Below are 19,682 nucleotides of genomic sequence, written 5' to 3'. Positions count from 1 at the left end.
CTAAAACATTTAACTGTTCTATGCAATGCAGGCATCTAGGAAATCTGTAGCAAAAGGAAATCTTATAAAAGACGAGGGTGTTCAGCCATTTGGACTGTGGAGGTGTCAAATGAGGAATTTAAAGCTGCATTTGCATACTGCAGAAGATGAAATGCTTTCCTTGCAATTTCTCTCAGGTGTTTAAGACTTCTACCTCTGGTACTAATTCACTGATGTCAACATCATCCTTCGATCAAGGTATGGAATATAAACCAAAGATTCCAGACTTTATTCTAGCATCTTGAAAATTCATAATTTACTGTTAAGATTTTTGCTGGTAACCTGTTTCCATAGGTTCTGCTGCATGCTGCTTCCCCGAATAAAATAATTGCATCTCAAAGGGCAAGTCTGCAGAAGAGAATCTCATTCAGCTGCATTACTGAAACCAAGCTTCAGTTAGATATTGCTTTCTGTAGTTAATGGTTTTAAGATTTTTTTAGTTTCATTTGAGTTGCCTGGATTTACCTATTTGCTGCATACAGTTGTATAATGCCAAATGTTGTGCTGTCATTTGAGAAACATTTTGCATCTGATACCTATTTCCCTTAGTAATTTTGAAACCTTATTTTGCAGTAATAAAATATGCTTCCCACAAAAGGAATTTATACCTTAATTTGAAGCTCATTTATTAACTTTGCTAATTTGACAGTTTGATTTTTTTTTTTAAGCACTGCTTTTCAGCATGTAAAATAATTATCCTTTTATTTCTGCCATATGAAGTGCTCTATGTAATATTTTGGTGTCTGTGACCTTGTTTGATTAGTTTGTTTACTCCTAATAGCCATGATTTTTCACTTTTTGTTTGTCAGTCACCATTATAAAAAGTCTGTGGGCTAGGAGTATATAATACAAGTAGGTAGCATTGTCAATGGGAAGTAAAAATGTACCAGCAATAAGTATATGTGAAAAAAATATTGTGATCATGCATTTGTAGTATCCAATACACTGTCGGGTATGTTAAAATATATTCTAAGATAATGAAAATGAGTGCAGATGCTTTGCGTTCAGTGGGTCTTTTGAGAGTAAAACATCTGTAAATTGTAAGCACCTTGGACAAAAGGGAATGGCACAGGTTTTTGATATGTTTCCAAAAAAAGTTTGTTCAAGGTTGCTAAAAGTGCAATAGCAATAAATGGTTTTCCTCTTGACCTTGGTTTCTTTCTAGTTCCTTATACATTGCTTGTTATTTCACTGAAAAAAAAAGCTTCAGATTCTATCTAAGCATTAAATTTGGAAAGTTTTGAATAAATTAATGAAAAATTCATTTTACTTAACTGTCACTTATTCCCAGTATTGTAAACCTGCACATTTAACTTCCATTTAATCCCTTGTATTCTGCTTTAGAACTGCCAGTTGGAGGTAACCTGGAAGCAGAAGCTTTCTGCAGAGCTTGCCCTCCTGTGACAATACGAACATTGTTGTTCAGATTCTGTTGTCCTGATGCATGGTATGCAGGAGGAAAATTGCTGCGCTGCAATTTCTCTTTGCCTCTAGCTAGTAGTTCTGAAACTGAATGCAGGATATTCACAACTAAGACACAGTAAGTGCATGCACATCCCTTGTAACATTTAGAATTATGAAACATTAAACGTGTCTTTATTTTTGTTGTATTTTGTTCCAAATTTGAAAAATATGTACACCAGCAGGGTCCCCTCCAACTTCCACTGTAACTTGATCTGGAGATTGGCGGAAACCTGAGAAAAACATGGAAATGGCCATTTATGCCATTCTTCTGCTGAGGTTGTAGCTTTAGACTGATAGAATATTATAGCCAGCCAGTATAAGACATGGGTTATTCTGGGTTGTGGGGGATGCAGGAAGTGAGAGCACATGAGACGGAACTGTTCAGTTTTGCCAAGGTAATTTACAATGTGGCCACTCACATCCCGCCGCCCTCCACTTTTAATGGTTTAAAGTGGAACTTCCTTCAGTTTAGCAGCTTGTAGTTAAAATGGATCTTGGAAAAGTGACTCAAAATCTATGTAAATTTTGAGTTCATGTGCAGCATATTGACTGGTTTATTTTGCAAATATAATCTTACTTTTGGTGAAATTGCATTGTTAGACTTGAACATTTCACCAGTTAGAGTTATTCCTTAGAATGCTGAAGTACCATATTCTGTTTGTGGCTTTGAGTATAAGCTAGGAGTTTGGTTTTAATGGATTGCAATTCAGATTTTTGTCTTAAGTGGTAAATAGTGGGGCCCCTCCACCAAACGATTGCTGTCTGCATATTTAGGTGGAGTGCTGTCACCAGTGTGCATGAGCAAGGGGGATTTTTTTGTTGTTGTAATGAAATGCTTTCAACCTCTTGTCTTGACTTTATGCATTGTAATAACAATATTGGGCAATAGACCAATAATTCTGCTGATATTTTTCGAATAGAATATCCTAATCCCTTCAGAAAAAGATTGTGAAACTTGGAGGTAACACCTCCCACCAAGCTTAATATCTAATATATTTTTTTTTTTGGTAGGAAAGGAAGCAGTAGTCCTGCCCTGTATTAACACTGAGAGGAGAAAAAGGTCACCTTTCTGTAGGGGTAAACACCTTCCCATTAGCATGAAACTGGCTCCCTTGACCTGTCACATACCAGACCGTGTGTGATGTTGATCACCTATTTGGCCCAATATACTTAGAGACTAGTGATAAATGGGTAAATAGAGTGCATACCTCATAACAATTTTATTATCCAAAATTCATTCTGGTCCCTTTACCCTGGGGCACCAATAGCTGTGGTGGAGTGAATCACCTGAGACCAGGACGAGGAAGCCAAATTCAAATCATCTAATTAGGATAACCATCTATCCTTTAATTTTGAGCTCTTTTTTAAAAAAAAAAAGGATTTTGGTTGTTGATTTCTGATTAAATATTCTTAAAACCATTTGTCAGTTTTGGGGTTTCCAATAATATGCAGAATAAAATAAATGCCTGAATTCATTTTCTAATTTAAATCAGATTTTTGCTATTGATTATTTTGTTTCTAATACGTGGATCAAGCTGAACTTGAGGCCCGAATTACATGCAGGTGGCTCAGTTGGGTGTGTATTTGCATTCATGTTATATGAGTGGTTACCTAGCTAATTGGAGTGCCATTGCACGTTGTTTTGAATGAATGCCTACTGTATTTTAAATGCTATAGTTAGAGTGCATATTTTAAGAAAAGTAGCATCAACTCCACCAGTTTTTCCATTTTAAAGACTTGGAATCCTTTTTTTAAAAATAAAACAATATTGCTTTATGATGACTGTTGCCAAATCATGCAATTCAACAGAACCTCGTGAAATGTTTTTATTTGTAGATCCAGCTTTAAGGCATAGTGTATGTGACTACAGCATACTCTGCTTGATATCCATTTTCTGTTCAGCCTGAGTAGTGAGCATATGGATTCTGAAGCACAGATACTCAGCTCTCCCTTTCTATTTGCAATACATGTAAATATTATGGGGAGGGTTAATGAGCAAGAGGATTGAGAACTATTCCCCTTGTTAAAACATTACTCAACTGAAGACAGTGTATGGTTAATTAGATTAAATTCAAAGCCTAGTCATTGCAGATTGAAAGTTAAGGTGTCATGGTTGTTTCACTACCTGATTCAGTCTCCAGAGAAGTTAATATTCTGAATTGGAAAAATAGATCAGTTGCAGGGTGTAACCAGTTTGCTTGAGAGAAAAGAAGGAATATTGTGATCCAAAAGAATCAGATTTTTTTTTTTTTAACTACCTTTTTGTTTAAAACTGCAATTCAGCTATAATTTTTCTGGAATTTCATTCTGCATTGAATTACACAGTTTATTGTTTGTGTTCTGCAGTGGGATCCTAATAGTGAAGGATGATTTAACCTGCATATAATCCAGGACTAACATTTAAGTGATTGTACAATTTTTTGATGAAAAGCAAAATCTAGTCCGGGCATCCATGAATATTCTCTACACTGGATTATGTTATTAGTAGACGAGAAAGAGAGGGAATCTTGTTATCAGTGACCCTTAAAAGCCATGAGGGATGCCATCAGCATACAATCAAAAAGAAATGAAAGTTAAATAATTGAATCATGGTGAATAGAATCTCAGGCGCGGGGAGGAGGTTCACTTCTTCACCTGTCTTTGTTACTATTTTGTTGATGGTTGACTTCAGTTGTAAATATGGGTCCTTTTAATTGACATACTGGGGCTGAATTTCTCAGCCCCCCCCCCCCCAAACAACGATATCAGGGCTCGTGGGCGGGGGGGGCGGGGGGTGGAAATGCCTCCAGCAGAGGCCTGCCACGGGCCTCAACACCAGGAAGGTGCAGCCCGATATTGCTTGTGGCGGTAGCGCAGCCTCATGTTGCCCCCTCTCTCTCTTCCCCCCGTTTCCCGAGGTGGGACACTGGTGGGGAAGAGGGAGCAGATAAGTTTTTCAGTGCGGGGGGGTTGGGGAGCGGGGTCAGATTAATTTAGTTGGTCTCGAGGGTGGTGGGAAGGGGAAAGTTTTAAAATTGATTAACTTTGTGGGGTGGGGGAAGGTTGGCATCGCAAGGAAGTGTTTTTTGGGGGGGGGGGCAGGTAATTACTTCTATGCTAATTGGAGGTGGGTGGGAAAGAGTAAAGATCACAATGTATTTATTTAAAATGAGTATTCTTTTAAAATTTAAATTGCAATGTCGGACTCTAAGCCCCTTAAAAATGGCGTCGGCACCTGCGCAGTGGCGATGTCATCGGTGATGGGCGGTTCGCCCCAGCCATTTAAATGAGCCGCCGCGATTAATATCGCAGCAGCTCTGCGGCCTGCAGTTCGCACGAGTGGGCCACCATTGTTCAAATCGGCAGCGGAAATGTAAAATCCAGCCCATGATTTTTGACATATTTTTGCACTTACCTATTCTCTTTCCTACTTCTCTCCCCCCCCCCCCCCCCCCCCCCCAATTAATTCTTCTTCTCTACTCCAGCTTTTCAAATCTGGTCCAGGCTTGACCTTTCATAGTTGTTAGGCATGTGCTCATCACTGATTTAAAAGATCCATCATTCATTCCAATTAGCTGATTGTCTTGTGTGTGCACATTTTCTATATTCTAACTGAGATCATCAGTACTTAAAAATAACTGACAAATTAGAACTAAAATGTTTTTTAATTTTTAGTTGAGTTAGCAAAATTCTGTCAGCAATTTTTAGATCTCTTAGAAAGTGATATATAGGGTGGGGCTTCCAATGCTACTTTGACAGTGACTGGCCAATCAATCAAATATTTGCAGAAATAACCTCATAACACTTATCTGAGGTGATATATATAAAAACAGATACCCTTGGCTGCTTCCAGAGTTTTCCACTAAACAAATGTATTTTTTTTCTTCCTCCACTTAAGCTGGATAAACTAATCTTGTATAAACAGGAATTTGTTTTGAATTGTGAATGTAAAGATCAGGGCATTGGTCCAAGGCATGCCCGATATTGGACCTCTGGCCTCATTTTCACTAGAACGGTAAGCTGCAGGTGCTTGCTTTACATCGCTGGCAGCTGTTCTCAGGTAGGTCCTGTGAGAGGGAGGAAGTGAGAGAAAGGGAATTGAATAAATACTGAAGAAAAAATGGAGGGAAATGGGACTAACTGGATTGCTCTTTGAAGGAGCTAGCACAGACTCAATAGGCCAAATGGCCTGTACTGTCCTGTTCTATGATTCTATTAGAGGGATGGTTCAATTAGGGTGCACCAATTTGGCACTGGGCACCAGGAGAAGCACTCGAGCTCTTCCTGGCTCTCTCTTCAGGTAAGTTCTTTTATATAAAAAAAACTATTTTTTGGTGATGGCCTCTAGCAGTCTTTTAATTTTGTATCTGTCCTCTCTCATTAGCTGTCTCTGCTTAACTCATTTTAATGCTTTTAATGCCAGGATTGTCCAACACTTCAGTCGATTAATTACTTTTGAAGGGCAGTCATTGTTGTCATGCAGGGAAATGCATCAATCAGTTTGCACTTCGCAAGGTCCACAACAGCAATGCGATCAATTAAGCTGCTTCAGTGAAGTTAGCTAAGGGATAAATTTTGTCCAGGACACTGGGAGATATGCTGTGTCTTAAGGTAGAGGATGTTGTACATTTATGTTTTTCGAAGTTGAAGCATCTTTGGAACAGTGTGGCTCATATTGGAAGCTAATCATTTGATATGTTTCGTTTGTTTTCAAATTTGAGCTGAAACCAACAAAATTAAATTTCCAGATTTTTAAGGAAATATTTTCAGTGCTAATTTTTTTTATATATTCTCCCATTACAGCAGATATAATTTCAACTGTTGAATTCAACTACTCTGGAGACCTACTAGCGACTGGGGACAAAGGTGGCAGAGTTGTTATATTTCAACGGGAACAGGAGGTTGGTACTGAAGTCACATTTATTAGTACGGAATCAGATGTTGGTGATTAAAGTCATGAATTCACATGGATTGGTAAAGTAACTGGCATTTCAATTTTGAGGTTAAAGTGACTATATGCTAAATTTATTTTCATTAATTGAATACTGTATCTTAAAACACTGCCATTATTCTTTATATAAAAACTGTAATGCAGTAGTGGTTGTACAGGTTATGCTTTATTGCTTCAAACAGACTTATTAGATATGATCTTTTGTGTTTATATCAACTTCCATTTTGAATTATCTTTTCTACTGCCAACATCACAGTTTACTGGACTCAATGATATACTGCACATAATAAGCAAGAATGTTTCACCTTATAAAAATAAGTTATGGTGGCCATTGAGGCTGCTGATATCAGCTACTGCTTTTGGTGGGATGGTGATGCATTAAAAATTGCTTGTTTGGTTGAACATTTGTAATGTGATATCTCTATATGTTTTCATAAAGCAGAATTTGTTAAACAGAGTGAGTATTTCCTTAACTATAGTGAATTTGACTATAGTCTTTTGATTTGGTCAGCATTCGAACTTGACCTCAATTAGAACCCCTCAAATTTTATTACAGCTTGTAAAATATACATAATTTGTTGTATCTCAGTGAATTGTTGTGTTTCTCGGTTAACCCACCCCAACCAAGCAAGCCACTCAGTTATCAAGGGCAATTAAGGATGGGCAACAAATACTGACCAGCAATGCCCACATCTCATGAAAAATTCTTTTTAAAAAACTTTTTATGTATCATATTCTGAGGAGAGAGAATGTTGTGTTCAGCAACATTAGAAGTGACCATGGGAGTGAGGGATTTTAGTATCCAGCACTCAAATCTGATTATACCATGCAGCATGAAGTTTCTTGTACTCGGCTGAGAACCTATCTCAATCTCTAGCAAGCATTTCTATTGCACTAGTAAGAATTCTCAACTGGAGGCATTAGCCATCCTTTTTACCATGTTCTTTTATAGAGTTGTTGCAAAGATAAGTGTTTGGCATAAAATTAGAAGTGAATTTCTTAGTAGCAGTTCGAACACAAGAATTTTTAGGAAAAATCTGAAAATTCATTTAGGCCCAACAAATCTTACTCTTTTAATAGATCATGTTCATCTTCCCATTATATCCTTCAAATTACTTGTCTCTCTTGAAACTTGTCTAATTGCCCCCTTCCTTAAGTCTAGTGGACTTTGGGTAGGATAAAATATTGTCGGATTTCCAATCGTACTCCTAACTTTCTGGTTTTTAATAATCATCGTCATATCTGTTCTGATGATGCCACTTTTCCACACCAGTGCTTCCGATATGTCTTCCTTTTCACTCAACCAAGGATTCCCCTCCACCATGGTTGATGACCCACAATCCTGTCTGTCCCATTTCCTGTGCTTCTTTCACTCCTTCCCCTCCCTCCCTCCCTCCCAAAACCACAGTAGGGTTCCTCTTGTCTTTGCCTTCTACCCCACCAGCCTGTGCATTCAATGGATCATTCTCCGCCAATTCTGCCACCTCCAGCATGATGCCACCACCAAACACATCTTCCTCTCCCTTTTCAGTATTCCAAAGGGACCGTTCCTTGTTCACTCCTCAATCACCCCCAACATGCCCTTCCCTTCCCATGGCACCTTCCCATGCAAGCACAGGAGATGCAACCACCTGCCCTTTTACCTCCTACCTACCTACCGTCTAGGGCCCCTAATACTCCTTTCAAGTGAAACAACGATTTGCTTTTACTTCTTTCAATTTAGTATACTGTATTCACTACTCATGATGCAGTCTCCTATACACTGGGGAGACCAAACACAGATTTGATGACCGCTTTGTGGAACATCTCCATTCAGTCAGCACGCGTGACCCCAAGTTTCCAGTCGCCTATAATTTTTAATTCTCTGCCCCATTCCCACTCTGACCTTTCTGTCTTTGGCCTTCTACAGTGTTCCAGTGAAGCTCAGCATAAACTCAAAGAACAGCACCTCATTTTTCGATTTGGCATTTTACAGCCTCCAAACTCAACATTGAGTTCAACAATTTCAGATCACAATCACTGCCCCCATTTTTCTGGGTGGCAGCTGTTAATGATTCTGCTATTGCCATTAACACCATCTTTTGTTTCTTGTCCAATTACCATCCCCTTTTGGCTTGCATCATCATCCCCTTTGTCATTTAATCTTTCTTGTCTCTACCCACCCTGTCGCAGACCTTTTCCTTTTGTTCTTTCCTTTCCTTTCCTCCCCTCCCCCTTTCCCTTTCTCTGTACATGCTTAAAACCTGTTAAATCTCTTAACATTTTCCCGTTCTGATGGAACGTGATCAACCTGAAACGTTAATTTTGACTTGCTGTTTCCAGCATTTTCTGTTTTTATTTTAAATTTCCAGAATCGACAGTATTTTGCCATCATATTCCTGAATTTCAATCTGTTTCCCTGTTTTTTTTTAACGTTTTGCCATGGTAAAGAATTTGCCTGGATCAGTTTTGTCAGTTCCTTTCATTATCTTGAAAACCTGTCAAACGAAAAAATTTTAAGTCAGTTTTCTTGATCTTTTATCAGAAAGTAAATTCCTAATACTGAAATCATCTTTAGCTTTTATCTGTATATCTTCCCCTGGGCAATAATATCCTTCCTGTGGAGAGATGGCCTGAACTGTACATACAACTCCAGATGGATGCGACCAGCACCCTATACAAAATCAATACAACCTCTTGATCTGTAATCTCTGTTTATGAAGCCCTTTTATCCCTTTACTGCAACCAAGCAATGTTTATTCGCAATAATCCCTCATCAGAATGATGCATGATTGCATAATTAACCACACACTGCTTCTTTCATTTCTTGTTCTCACATGAGTTACACATATCTGCTTTCAATTTATTTGACCCAACTATCTAAATTGGGTTTTATTGTTACCTATTGTTTGCTCCACCTCCCATTTCTGTATCATCTGCAAACTTGGAAATTTTGCTTGTCTAAGTATTGCATAAAAAACAGCAAGCGGACCTCAAGACTGACTGCTTGAAGCCTCAATAACAGTTGGAAGTTCCATGAGATCAGAGGAGATATGAGGCCAATAATATCAATTAGCAAAGAACTAAAAGTAAAAGGTCACAATCGAGCTTGAAATGGAGCTGAAAAACTGGAGGGAGCAAGATTTTGATTCCTTCACTGATGGCTACATATGAAGATATGAATTAGGAGCAGTAGGAGGGCCACTTGAGCCTGCTCTGCCATTCAATAAGTTCATGGCTGATCTGATTGTAACCTCAACACCACCTTCCCAACCCAAATAACCTTTCATCCTCATGCTTATCAGGAATCTTATCTACCTCTACCTTAAAAATATTCACAGACTCTGCTTCCACCGCCTTTTTGAGGAAGAGAGTTCCAAAGACTCGCGACCCTCAGAGAGAGAATTTCTCCTTATCTCTGTCTTAAATGGGCGACCCCTTAATTTTAAACAGTGACCCCTAGTTCTAGATTCTCCCACAAGAGGAAACATCCTTTCCACATCCACCCTGTCAAGACCCCTCAGGGTCTTGTATGTTTCAAACAAGTCACCTCTTACTCTTCTAAATTCCAGCGGATACAAGCCTAGCTTGTCTAACCTTTCCTCAGAAGATAACCCGTCCATCCCAGTATTAGCCTAGTAAACCTTCCCTGAACTGCTTCCAATGCATTTGCATCCTTCCTTGAATAAGGATACCAATACTGTACACATTAGTCCAGATGTGGTCTCACCAATGCCCTGTATAGCTGAAGCATAACCTGCTTCATAATAAATAATTTTTTATTCAATTTCCCTTGCAATAAATGATATTTTATTAGCTTTCCTAATTACTTGCAGTACCTGCATACTCTTCTTTGGCCTCCTTATCTCGAGAGACAATGGATACGCGCCTGGAGGTGGTCAGCGGTTTGTGAAGCAGCACCTGGAGTGGCTATAAAGGCCAATTCTAGAGTGACAGGATCTTCCACAGGTGCTGCAGAGGAATTTGTTTGTCGGGGCTGTTGCACAGTTGGCTCTCCCCTTGCGCCTCTGTCTTTTTTTCTTGCCAACTACTAAGTCTCTTCGACTCGCCGCATTTTAGCCCCATCTTTATGGCTGCCCGCCAGCTCTGGCGAACGCTGGCAACTGACTCCCACGACTTGTGATCAATGTCACAGGATTTCATGTCGCGTTTGCAGACGTCTTTAAAGCAGAGACATGGACGGCCGGTGGGTCTGATAGCAGTGGTGAGCTCACTGTACAATGTGTCTTTGGGGATCCTGCCATCTTCCATGCGGCTCACATGGCCAAGCCATCTCAAGCGCCGCTGACTCAGTAGTGTGTACAAGCTGGGGATGTTGGCCGCCTCGAGGACTTCTGTGTTGGAGATACGGTCCTGCCACCTGATGCCAAGTATTCTCCGGAGGCAGCGAAGTCTTTTGAGATTCATGCACTAGGACACCCAGGTCCCTCTGCACCTCAGAGCTCTGCAACTCAGAGCTCTGCAATCTCTCCCCATTTAGATAATATGCTTCCTTTTTATTCTTCCTGCTAAAATGGACAATTTCACATTTTCCCACATTATACTCCATTTGCCAGATCTTTGCCCACTCACTTAACCTATCTATATCCCTTTGTAACCTCCTTATGTCCTCTTCACACTCTACTTTCCTATCTATCTTTGTGTCATCAGCAAATTTAGTAACCATACCTTTGGTCCCTTCATCCAAGTTTTTAATTTATTCGTTTCATGGAATGTGGGCATCGCTGGCCAGGCCAGCATTTATTGCCCATTCCTAATTACCCAAGAGAAGTTGGTGGTTAGCTGCCTTCTTGAACTTCTGTAGTCCATGTTGGGTAGGTACACCCACAGTGCTATTAGGAAGGGAGTTCCAGGAATTTAACCCAGTGACAGTGAAGAAATGGCGATATACTGTTGCTTGGAGGGGAACTTGCAGATGTTGATGTTCCCAAGCATCTGTTGCCCTTGTCCCTCTAGGTGGTAAAGGTCATGGGTTTGGAAGGTACTGCCCAAGTAGCCTTGGTGCGTTGCTGCAGTGCATCTTGTAGATGGTACACACTGCTGCCACAGTGCATCAGTGGTGGAGGGAGTGAATGTTTGTGGATGGGATGTCAATCAAGCTGGCAGCATCCTGGAATGTGTCGAGCTTCTTGAGTGTTGTTGGAGCTGCACCCATCCAGGCAAGCAGAGAGTATTCCATCATACTCCTGACTTGTGCCTTGTAGATGGTAGACTGGCTTTGGGAAGTCAGGAAGTGAGTTACTCGCCACAGTATTCCGAGTCTCTGACCTGCTTTTGTAGCCATGGTATTTATATGGCTACTCCAGTTCAGTTTCTGGCCAATGATAAACCCCAAGATGTTGATAGTGGGGGATTCAGCGATCGTAATGCCATTGAATGTCATGGGGAGATGGTTAGATTCTCTCTTGTTGGAGATGGTCGTTGCCTGGCACTTGTGTGGTGTGAATGTTACTTGCCACTTATCAGCCCAAGCCTGGATATTGTCCAGGTCTTGCTGTATTTCCACACGGACTGCTTCAGTATCTGAGGAGTTGTGAATGGTGCTGAACATTGTGCAGTCATCAGGGAACATCCTGCCCACCCCCCACCCCCCCCCCTTCTGACCTTATGTTTGAAGGAAGGTCATTGATGGGGCAGCTGAAGATGTTTGGGCCCTGAGGAACTCCTGCAGTGATGTCCAGGAGCTGAGATGTTTGACATCCAACAACCACAACCATCTTCCTTTGTGCTAGGTACAATTCCAACCAGCGAAGAGTTTTCCCCCTGATTCCCATTGGCTGCAGTTTTGTTCGGGTTCCTTGATGCCAAACTCGGTCAAACGCTGCAGTGATGTCAAGGGTAGTCACTCTTGTTACGGCCGACCGCTCAAGTCAAAGCCCCCAATCAAAATCTATGATTCTGATTGCGGTGGGAGCAATGCACTGTCAATTCAGTCATGTCGCTCCATTCGCAGTCTTCCAGGGTCCAGTGAGTGAAGAAAAAAATGTCCAGCTTCAAAGCTTCAACTCCTCTTTCGTCCAGTGATGACCACCGCAGATCAACAACTCGCAAACATTTTTCAATGATCAATTTGGCTTTAGAACTTTTGAAGGTTAAAAGATTGTCACAGGCTAACTTCCCTTCTTTCAGTTTACATTAACAGAAACCTCTGTTCATTTCATGCTGGTCCAGCTGTCTGTGTTCGAACGGTCTGTCTCAACAAAAAAAAACAGTTAAAAAGATAATCGCAACATTGTACATCGATTCTCAGTCTCTGAAGGGATGCACCTGCTGAAATTGGTTGGTTCTCTGTATGGTTGTATCCAACAGCGACCAGAATGCACCTCCTTGGTAACTCCTGAGGCTTGCTTGTTCTTAAGCAGTAGTGATCCTTTGCTGTCTTAAAGACACACTGCATACTTCCTGAAAAACAAACACCAGTATCCAAACACTCTCACCTCACCTCTTGAGTTCAGCTCTTTTGTCCATGTTCGAACCAAGGTTGTAATGAGGTCAGGAGCTGAGTGACCCTGGCGAAACCCAAACTGAGCGTCACTGAGCAGGTTATTGCTAAGCAAGTGCCGCTTGATAGCACTGTTGATGACACCTTCCATCACTTTACTGATGATTGAGAGTAGGCTGATGGGGCAGTAATTGGCCGGGTTGCATTTGTCCTGCTTTTTGTGAACAGGACATACCTGGGCAATTTTCCACATTGCCGCTTAAATGCCAGTGTTGTAGCTGTACTGGAACAGCTTGGCTAGGAGCGCGGCAAGTTCTGAAGCACAGGTCTTCAGTGTTATTGCCAGAATGTTGTCAGGGCCCAAAGCCTTTGAAGTATCCAGTGCCTTCAGTCATTTCTTGATATCATGTGGAATGAATCGAATTGGCTGAAGACTGGCATCTGTGATGCTGGGGACTTCAGGAAGAGGCTGAGATCATAATCATAAGATCATAAGAACTAGGAGCAGGAGTAGGCCGTCCGGCCCCTCGAGCCTGCTCCGCCATTCAATAAGATCATGGCTGATCTTTTTGTGGACTCAGATCCTCTTACCCGTGCTCCCACCGTATCCCTTAATTCCTTTATTGTTCAAAAAGATATCTACCTTAGCTTTAAAGACGTTTACTGAAGAAGCGTCAACTACTTCACTGGGCAAGGAATTCCATAGATTAACAACCCTCTGGGTGAAGAAGTTCCTTCTTTAATTCAGTCCTAAATCTGCTCCCTCTAATCTTGAGGCTATGCCCTCTTGTCCTAACTTCACCTTCCAGTGGAAACATCCTCTCTACTTGTATCTTATCTATTCCACTTGGCACTTCCGCCTGAAGATTGTTGCAAATGCTTCAACCTTATCTTTTGCACTGATGTGCTGGGCTCTCCATCATTGAGGATGGGGGATATTTGTGGAGCCACCTCCTCCTGTTAGTTGTTTAATTGTCCACTACCATTCACGACTGGATGTGGCAGGACTGCAGAGCTTGGATCTGATCCGTTGGTTGTGGGATTGCTTAGCTCTATCGCATGCTGCTTATGCTGTTTGACATGCAAGTAGTGCTATGTTGTAGCTTCACCAGGTTGACAACTCATTTTGAGGGGTGCCTAGTGCTGCTCCTGTCATTTATATAAATTGTAAAAAGTTGAGGCCACAGCACTGACCCCTGTGGCACACCACTCGTTACATCTTGACCCTTTTACTCCTACTCTCTGTTTCCTGTTAACTAGCCAATCTTCCATCCATGCAAATATGTTACCCCCGACACTATGAGCTTTTATTCTCCGCAATAACCTTTGATGTGGCACCTTTTCAAATGCCTTTTGGAAATCTAAGTACAGAACATCCACCGGTTACCCTTTATTCTGGCACGTTACTTCAAAGAACTCGAATAAACTGGTTAAACATGATTTTCTTTTCACAAAACCATGTCATCTCTGCCTGCTTACCTTGAATTTTTCTAAGTGCCCTGCTATAACATCTTTAATAATAGCTTCTAATATTTTCCCTATGACAGATGTTAAGCTAACTGACCTGTAGTTTCATGCTATCTGTGAGCCTCCCTTTTTGGATAAAGGAGTTGCATTTGCTATTTTCCAATCTAATGGAATCTAGGGAATTTTGGAAAATCAAAACACTGACATCAACTGTCTCACTTCTTCTTTCTTCTTTTCTTTTGGGCCTCCTTATCTCGAGAGACAATGGATACGCGCCTGGAGGTGGTCAGTGGTTTGTGAAGCAGCGCCTGGAGTGGCTATAAAGGCCAATTCTGGAGTGACAGGCTCTTCCACAGGTGCTGCAGAGGTATCAGTCCACCTTTCGGGCAATGACCCTGAGCTCCAAGCACCCATTGAAGCAGGCAGACTGTGGCGGGACAGAACCTTATTGACCGGGGGCTGCCCGGTTTGAGGCGGGCGGTGGCTGTCCAGTGAGGTGCAATGACCTCTCCCACCGACAAAGGCAACCCGTGGCGCCCAGTTTCTACGCCAATTTATCTGGACTTATAACCCGTTACTGCTGCCTTCCGTGTTGTTTCAGTCGCTGTGAGGCAACTATGGAGTGACCTCTCCATGGCGCATGCCTGGGCAAATTTATGGAGGTTGAGAGTTGCCCAGTCGTCAAAACCCCCCTCTCGGCCTTTCTGGTGGGGTCCAAAGGAGTGCAGGACACGACGTTTGGCATCAGTATGGCTGCAGGAACTGCCGGAAACATGCCAAAGGTGACACATGACCGCCTACGGGGTTCCGCTCCGGATTTTCTGTTAGGGTTTACTCCCTTAGCCTTGGTCTCTCCCGAGACGCCCACAAGGCAGTGGGGTTGTTGGGGCCCCTACACAGGTGTAGGATGGTGCCGGTGGGAGGAGGGGATGCAAGGGGGAGGGGTAGAGGGAGGGGGTGGGGGGGGGGGTGCAGTGGGGGGGGGGGGTGCAGGGGAAGGGGGTGCGGGGAACCAAAACCTTATACACAACATATATATATGAAAGTACATAAAATTCATAATACAAACAAAAATAGCCAGTAAAAATCACAGAATTCACATTTCGTACAATAAAGATTGCTTATTTGGGCCACACAACCTTAGCTTGTGCTTCTGCTCTAATGTTTTACTCACATGTTTCTTATTTCTCTCTCCTGGTTTAATTACTTTATAGCTTTTTCTTTTCCTTTTACCTGTAGTGCCTAAAGCACAATTTCTAACTGTTACTCTATTCTCTTCAATTTTGTTAGTTTTTGAACTATTATTTATACTACCTTTTCCACCTGAGCCCTCCCCCCACTTACTAGTTTAAAGTCCTTTTGATTACCTTATTCACCCTTGCAACTAGAACCCTGGTCCCAGCTGGGTTCAGGTGAAACCCAGCCCAATGGTATGGTTCCTTCCTGTCCTAGTACTCGTGTTAGTATCCAAAGAAATGGAACCCCTCTTTCCCACAGCTTCCCTACAGCCACATGTTCACCTCCCTAATCTGCTTATACTTTTGGTAATTTGCACGTGGCTCGCATAACAGTCCAGAGATCATAACCCTTGAGGTCCTGCTCTTAAATTTAGCTCCTGATTCCGGATACTCTCCAAAAAAGCTCTCTTGCCTATTCTTCCCTGAGTAATCTCAGGATTGCTATCAGTGTCAATGTACGGCATCAGAGAAGGAGAGACAGGTGAAAATATGGCTGGAGAGATGATATCGGAAGAAATTTCAGATTTCTTACACTGCGAGATCATTTTGGTAAAGGAGGAAGTTTTTCAGGAAGGATGGATGTCACCTAAACTGGATTGGAGCAATCTCCTTGCTAAGAGGGTAAAAAGATCAATCCAAACTTTTTAACTGAATTCAAATTCTCAAATCCTCTGGATAACTAGTCCAGTAACATAACTGCAATCCAACAGAGTACAATTTCCAGCCAGTTCCACCCATTTATACTAATCCTACACCAATCCCACACTCCTGTCACATCCCCAACCGTCCCCACACACCTCCCCATCACCCACCCACACTAGGGGCAATCCACAATGGCCAATCTACCTATCAACCCACAAGTCCCTGGCAAAAATGGGATAATATATTAGCACAGATACATCACTGGTTAATGGACAGTGAACAGTCATGTGACATGGGGTAATATATTAGCACAGATACAACACTGGTTAATGGACAACAAACAGTCATGTGACGTGGGATAATATATTAGCACCGGTTAATGGACAGTAAACAGAGTAGCAACAAACAGGTCATTTTAAGGTTGGCAGACTGTTACTAATGGGGTGCCACAAGGAACAGTGCTGGGGCCTCGGCGACTTACAATCTGTTATCACAGACGCAGATAAAGGGACCCAGCACCGCAGCCTCACAGCTCCAGGGGACCTGGGTTCAATTCTGGGCATTGCCTGTGCGGAGTTTGCAAGTTCTCCCTGTGACCGCGTGGGTTTTCGCCGGGTGCTCCGGTTTCCTCCCACAGCCAAAGACTTGTGGGTTGATAGGCAAACTGGCCACTACAAACCGCCCCCAGCATAGGTAGGTGACAGGGAAATACACAGGGACAGTTGGGGACGTGACAGGAACATGGGACCAGTGCAGGACCAGCACAAATGGGTGGTTGTTGGTCGGCACAGACTCGGTGGGCCGAAGGGCCTGTTTCAGTGCTGTATCTGTCTCCTGAGCCTCACTAGCCACTTCTTTTAAGACTCTAGGATGAAGTCCATCAGGACCCGGAGACTTGTCAGCTCACAGCTCCAACAATTTGTTCAGCACCACTTCCCTCGTTATTGTAATTTTCTTGAGTTCCTCCCTCCCATTTCCTGATTTACAGTTATTTCTGGGATGTTAATTATATCCTCTATGGTGAAGACCAATGCGCAATACCTGTTCAATTCATCTGCCTTCTCCTTATTTTCCCTTATTAATTCCCCAGTCTCACTTTTTATTAGACCACGCTCACTTTGTTAACTTTTTTCTTTTTTAAATATCTATAGAAACTCTTACTAGCTGTCTTTATATTTCTTGCCAGCTTTCTCTCGTATTCTAATTTTTCCCTCCTTATTAATTTTTTAGTTATTTGCTTTTCATATTCTGTCCAGTCTTCTGACCTGTCACCCATCTTTGCACAATTTTATACTTTTTCTTTAAGTTTGAAACTATCTTTAACTGTTTTAGTTAACCACGGATGGTGGGTCCTCCCATTGGAATTTTTATTTCTTGTTGAAATGTATCTATTCTGTGTATTCTGAAATATCCCCTTAAATGTCTGCCACTGCATTTCTATTGACCTATCCCTTAACCTATTTTGCGAGTTCACTTTTGCTAGCTCTGCTTTCATGCCCTCATAATTGCCCTTACTTAAGTTTAAAATATTAGTCGCTCTTCTGTCCCACAAACTAATTGAATTTTACAATCATATTATGATCGCTGCTGCCTAGGGGCGCCTTCACTATGAGGTCGTTAATCCTATCTCATTGCACAATACCAGTCTAGTATTGCTTGCTTTCTGTTTGGCTCCAGAACATGCTATTCTAAGAAACTATCCTGAAAACATTCTATGAACTCCTCATCCAGGCTACTTTTGCCCATCTGATTTTTCCAATCTATATGTGGATTAAGTTCCCCCACAATGAGCGCTGTACCTTTTTGACAACCACCCACTACTACTTCCTTTTGTAGTCTGTCCTACCGTGTGGTTACTGTTAGAGGGCCTGTACACCACTCCCACAAGTGACTTCTTGCCTTTATCATTTCTCATCTCGACCCAAACCTCCTCTACATCCTGGTTTCCTAAACTTAGGTCATCCCTCTCTATTGTGCTAATACCATCATTAATTAACCAAGCCACCACTCCACCTTTTCCTAGTTTCCTCTCCTTCCTAAATGTCACGTACCCTTCAATATTCAGGTCCCAATCTATGCTATCCTGCAGCCATGTCTCTAACGGCTATCAGTTCACTGGTTTTGTTTTGAATGCTACGTGCATTCAGATACAGAACCTTTAGTTTTGTCCGTTTTATTATTTTTGTAACCTCTAACCCTGTCTGCTGATTTACTCTTCGATTTGTACTCCTGTCCCTGCCTGTCACAGTATGTTTATCTTTTCCCATATTAATATCTCTCTCTCTTGCCTTGTCTTTACTCTTTGATTTACCACATCTTCCCAAATTTATCCCTTGCCCCCACTAGTTAGTTTAAAATCCTCTCTACTTCCCTAGTTATGCGACTCGATAGAATACTGGTCCCAGCACAGTTCCGGTCTAGACCGTCCCAATGGTACAGCCCCCACTTTTCCCAGTACTGGTGCCAGTGTCCCACGAACCAGAACCCACTTCTACCAAACTGAGCCAAGCATTCATTTATCTAATCTTACTTACCCTACTCCAATTTGCATGTGGCTCAGGTAATAATCCAGAGATTATTACCTTTGAGGTTCTGCTTCTTAATTTGGTGCCTGGCGCCTCATACTGACTATGCAGAACCTCCTTCCTTGCCCTGCCTATGTCGTTGGTAGCTACATGGACCAGGATGACTGGCTCTTCTCCTCCCCCCCCCCCCCCCCCCCCCCCCCATCCCACTGTATGTTCCTCTGCAGCCCTGAGCAGATGTCCCGAACCTTGGTACCGGGCCTTCTGGACTCTTGCTCTTGGCTGCAGAGAGCCGTGTCAATCCCCCTCACTATACTGTCCCCTACTACCATTACTTTCCTTTTTGCTCCCCCCACTTGAACTGCTTCCTGTACCATGGTACCACAGTCAGTCTGCTCATGCGCACTACAGCCCTCACTCTTCTCCATATAAACTGCAAGAACCTGAAACTTGTTGCTCAATTGCAAGAGCTGAGGCTGCTCCACTCCCGCCTTTTCAATCCCCTGACTTGCAGTCACACATTCCTGTCCCTGGCCTATGGGTTGTGACTGCCTTCTGGAACAAAGTGTCTAGGTAATTTTCCCCCTCCCTGATACATCGCAGTGTCTGCAGCTCAGTCTCCAGCACAATGACTCTGAGCTGAAGCTCCTCAGGCTGTAGACACTTAACACAGGTGTGGTTGCCATGGATTGCCATGGCATCCAGGAGCTCCCACATACTGCAGCTATGACATATCACCTGTTTTGCCATCTTTATTGTAATTTAATTAGATTTATTTAAATTTTTTAGTTCCCCTCCTTATTGAACTCCCTCACTTATCAAACTCCCTTCTTCACGCTGTGTCCTCAAGCAGCACTGAGAGTCCGCTGAATTTATACTCTCTCAAAACAATGCTGTGTCAGCTCTGCTCGAGCTGAGAAACCAGTTTAATCTAG

At 42.2% G+C, this 19,682-nt stretch overlaps 1 protein-coding gene across 4 annotated transcripts in view; it reads left to right on the top strand.

The window, feature by feature from the left end:
* The window catches only part of ppp2r2d (protein phosphatase 2, regulatory subunit B, delta), a 96,816-nt gene that overhangs the window by 46,011 nt on the left and 31,123 nt on the right, over positions 1–19,682 (top strand). For 2 of the 4 annotated variants that reach the window (XM_068052714.1, XM_068052715.1), the window contains 2 exons: positions 177–237; positions 6,286–6,383. In XM_068052714.1, the coding sequence (XP_067908815.1) occupies positions 177–237; positions 6,286–6,383 (159 nt within the window). Of the gene's footprint in view, positions 1–131; positions 238–6,285; positions 6,384–19,682 lie in introns of those variants that run through there. The other 2 variants (XM_068052713.1, XM_068052712.1) reach the window with 2 other exon arrangements.

The sequence above is a fragment of the Heterodontus francisci genome, chromosome 20 (genome assembly GCF_036365525.1).
Source record: "Heterodontus francisci isolate sHetFra1 chromosome 20, sHetFra1.hap1, whole genome shotgun sequence".
NCBI lineage: Eukaryota > Metazoa > Chordata > Chondrichthyes > Heterodontiformes > Heterodontidae > Heterodontus > Heterodontus francisci.
This window is presented reverse-complemented; position numbering and strand designations above follow the sequence as displayed.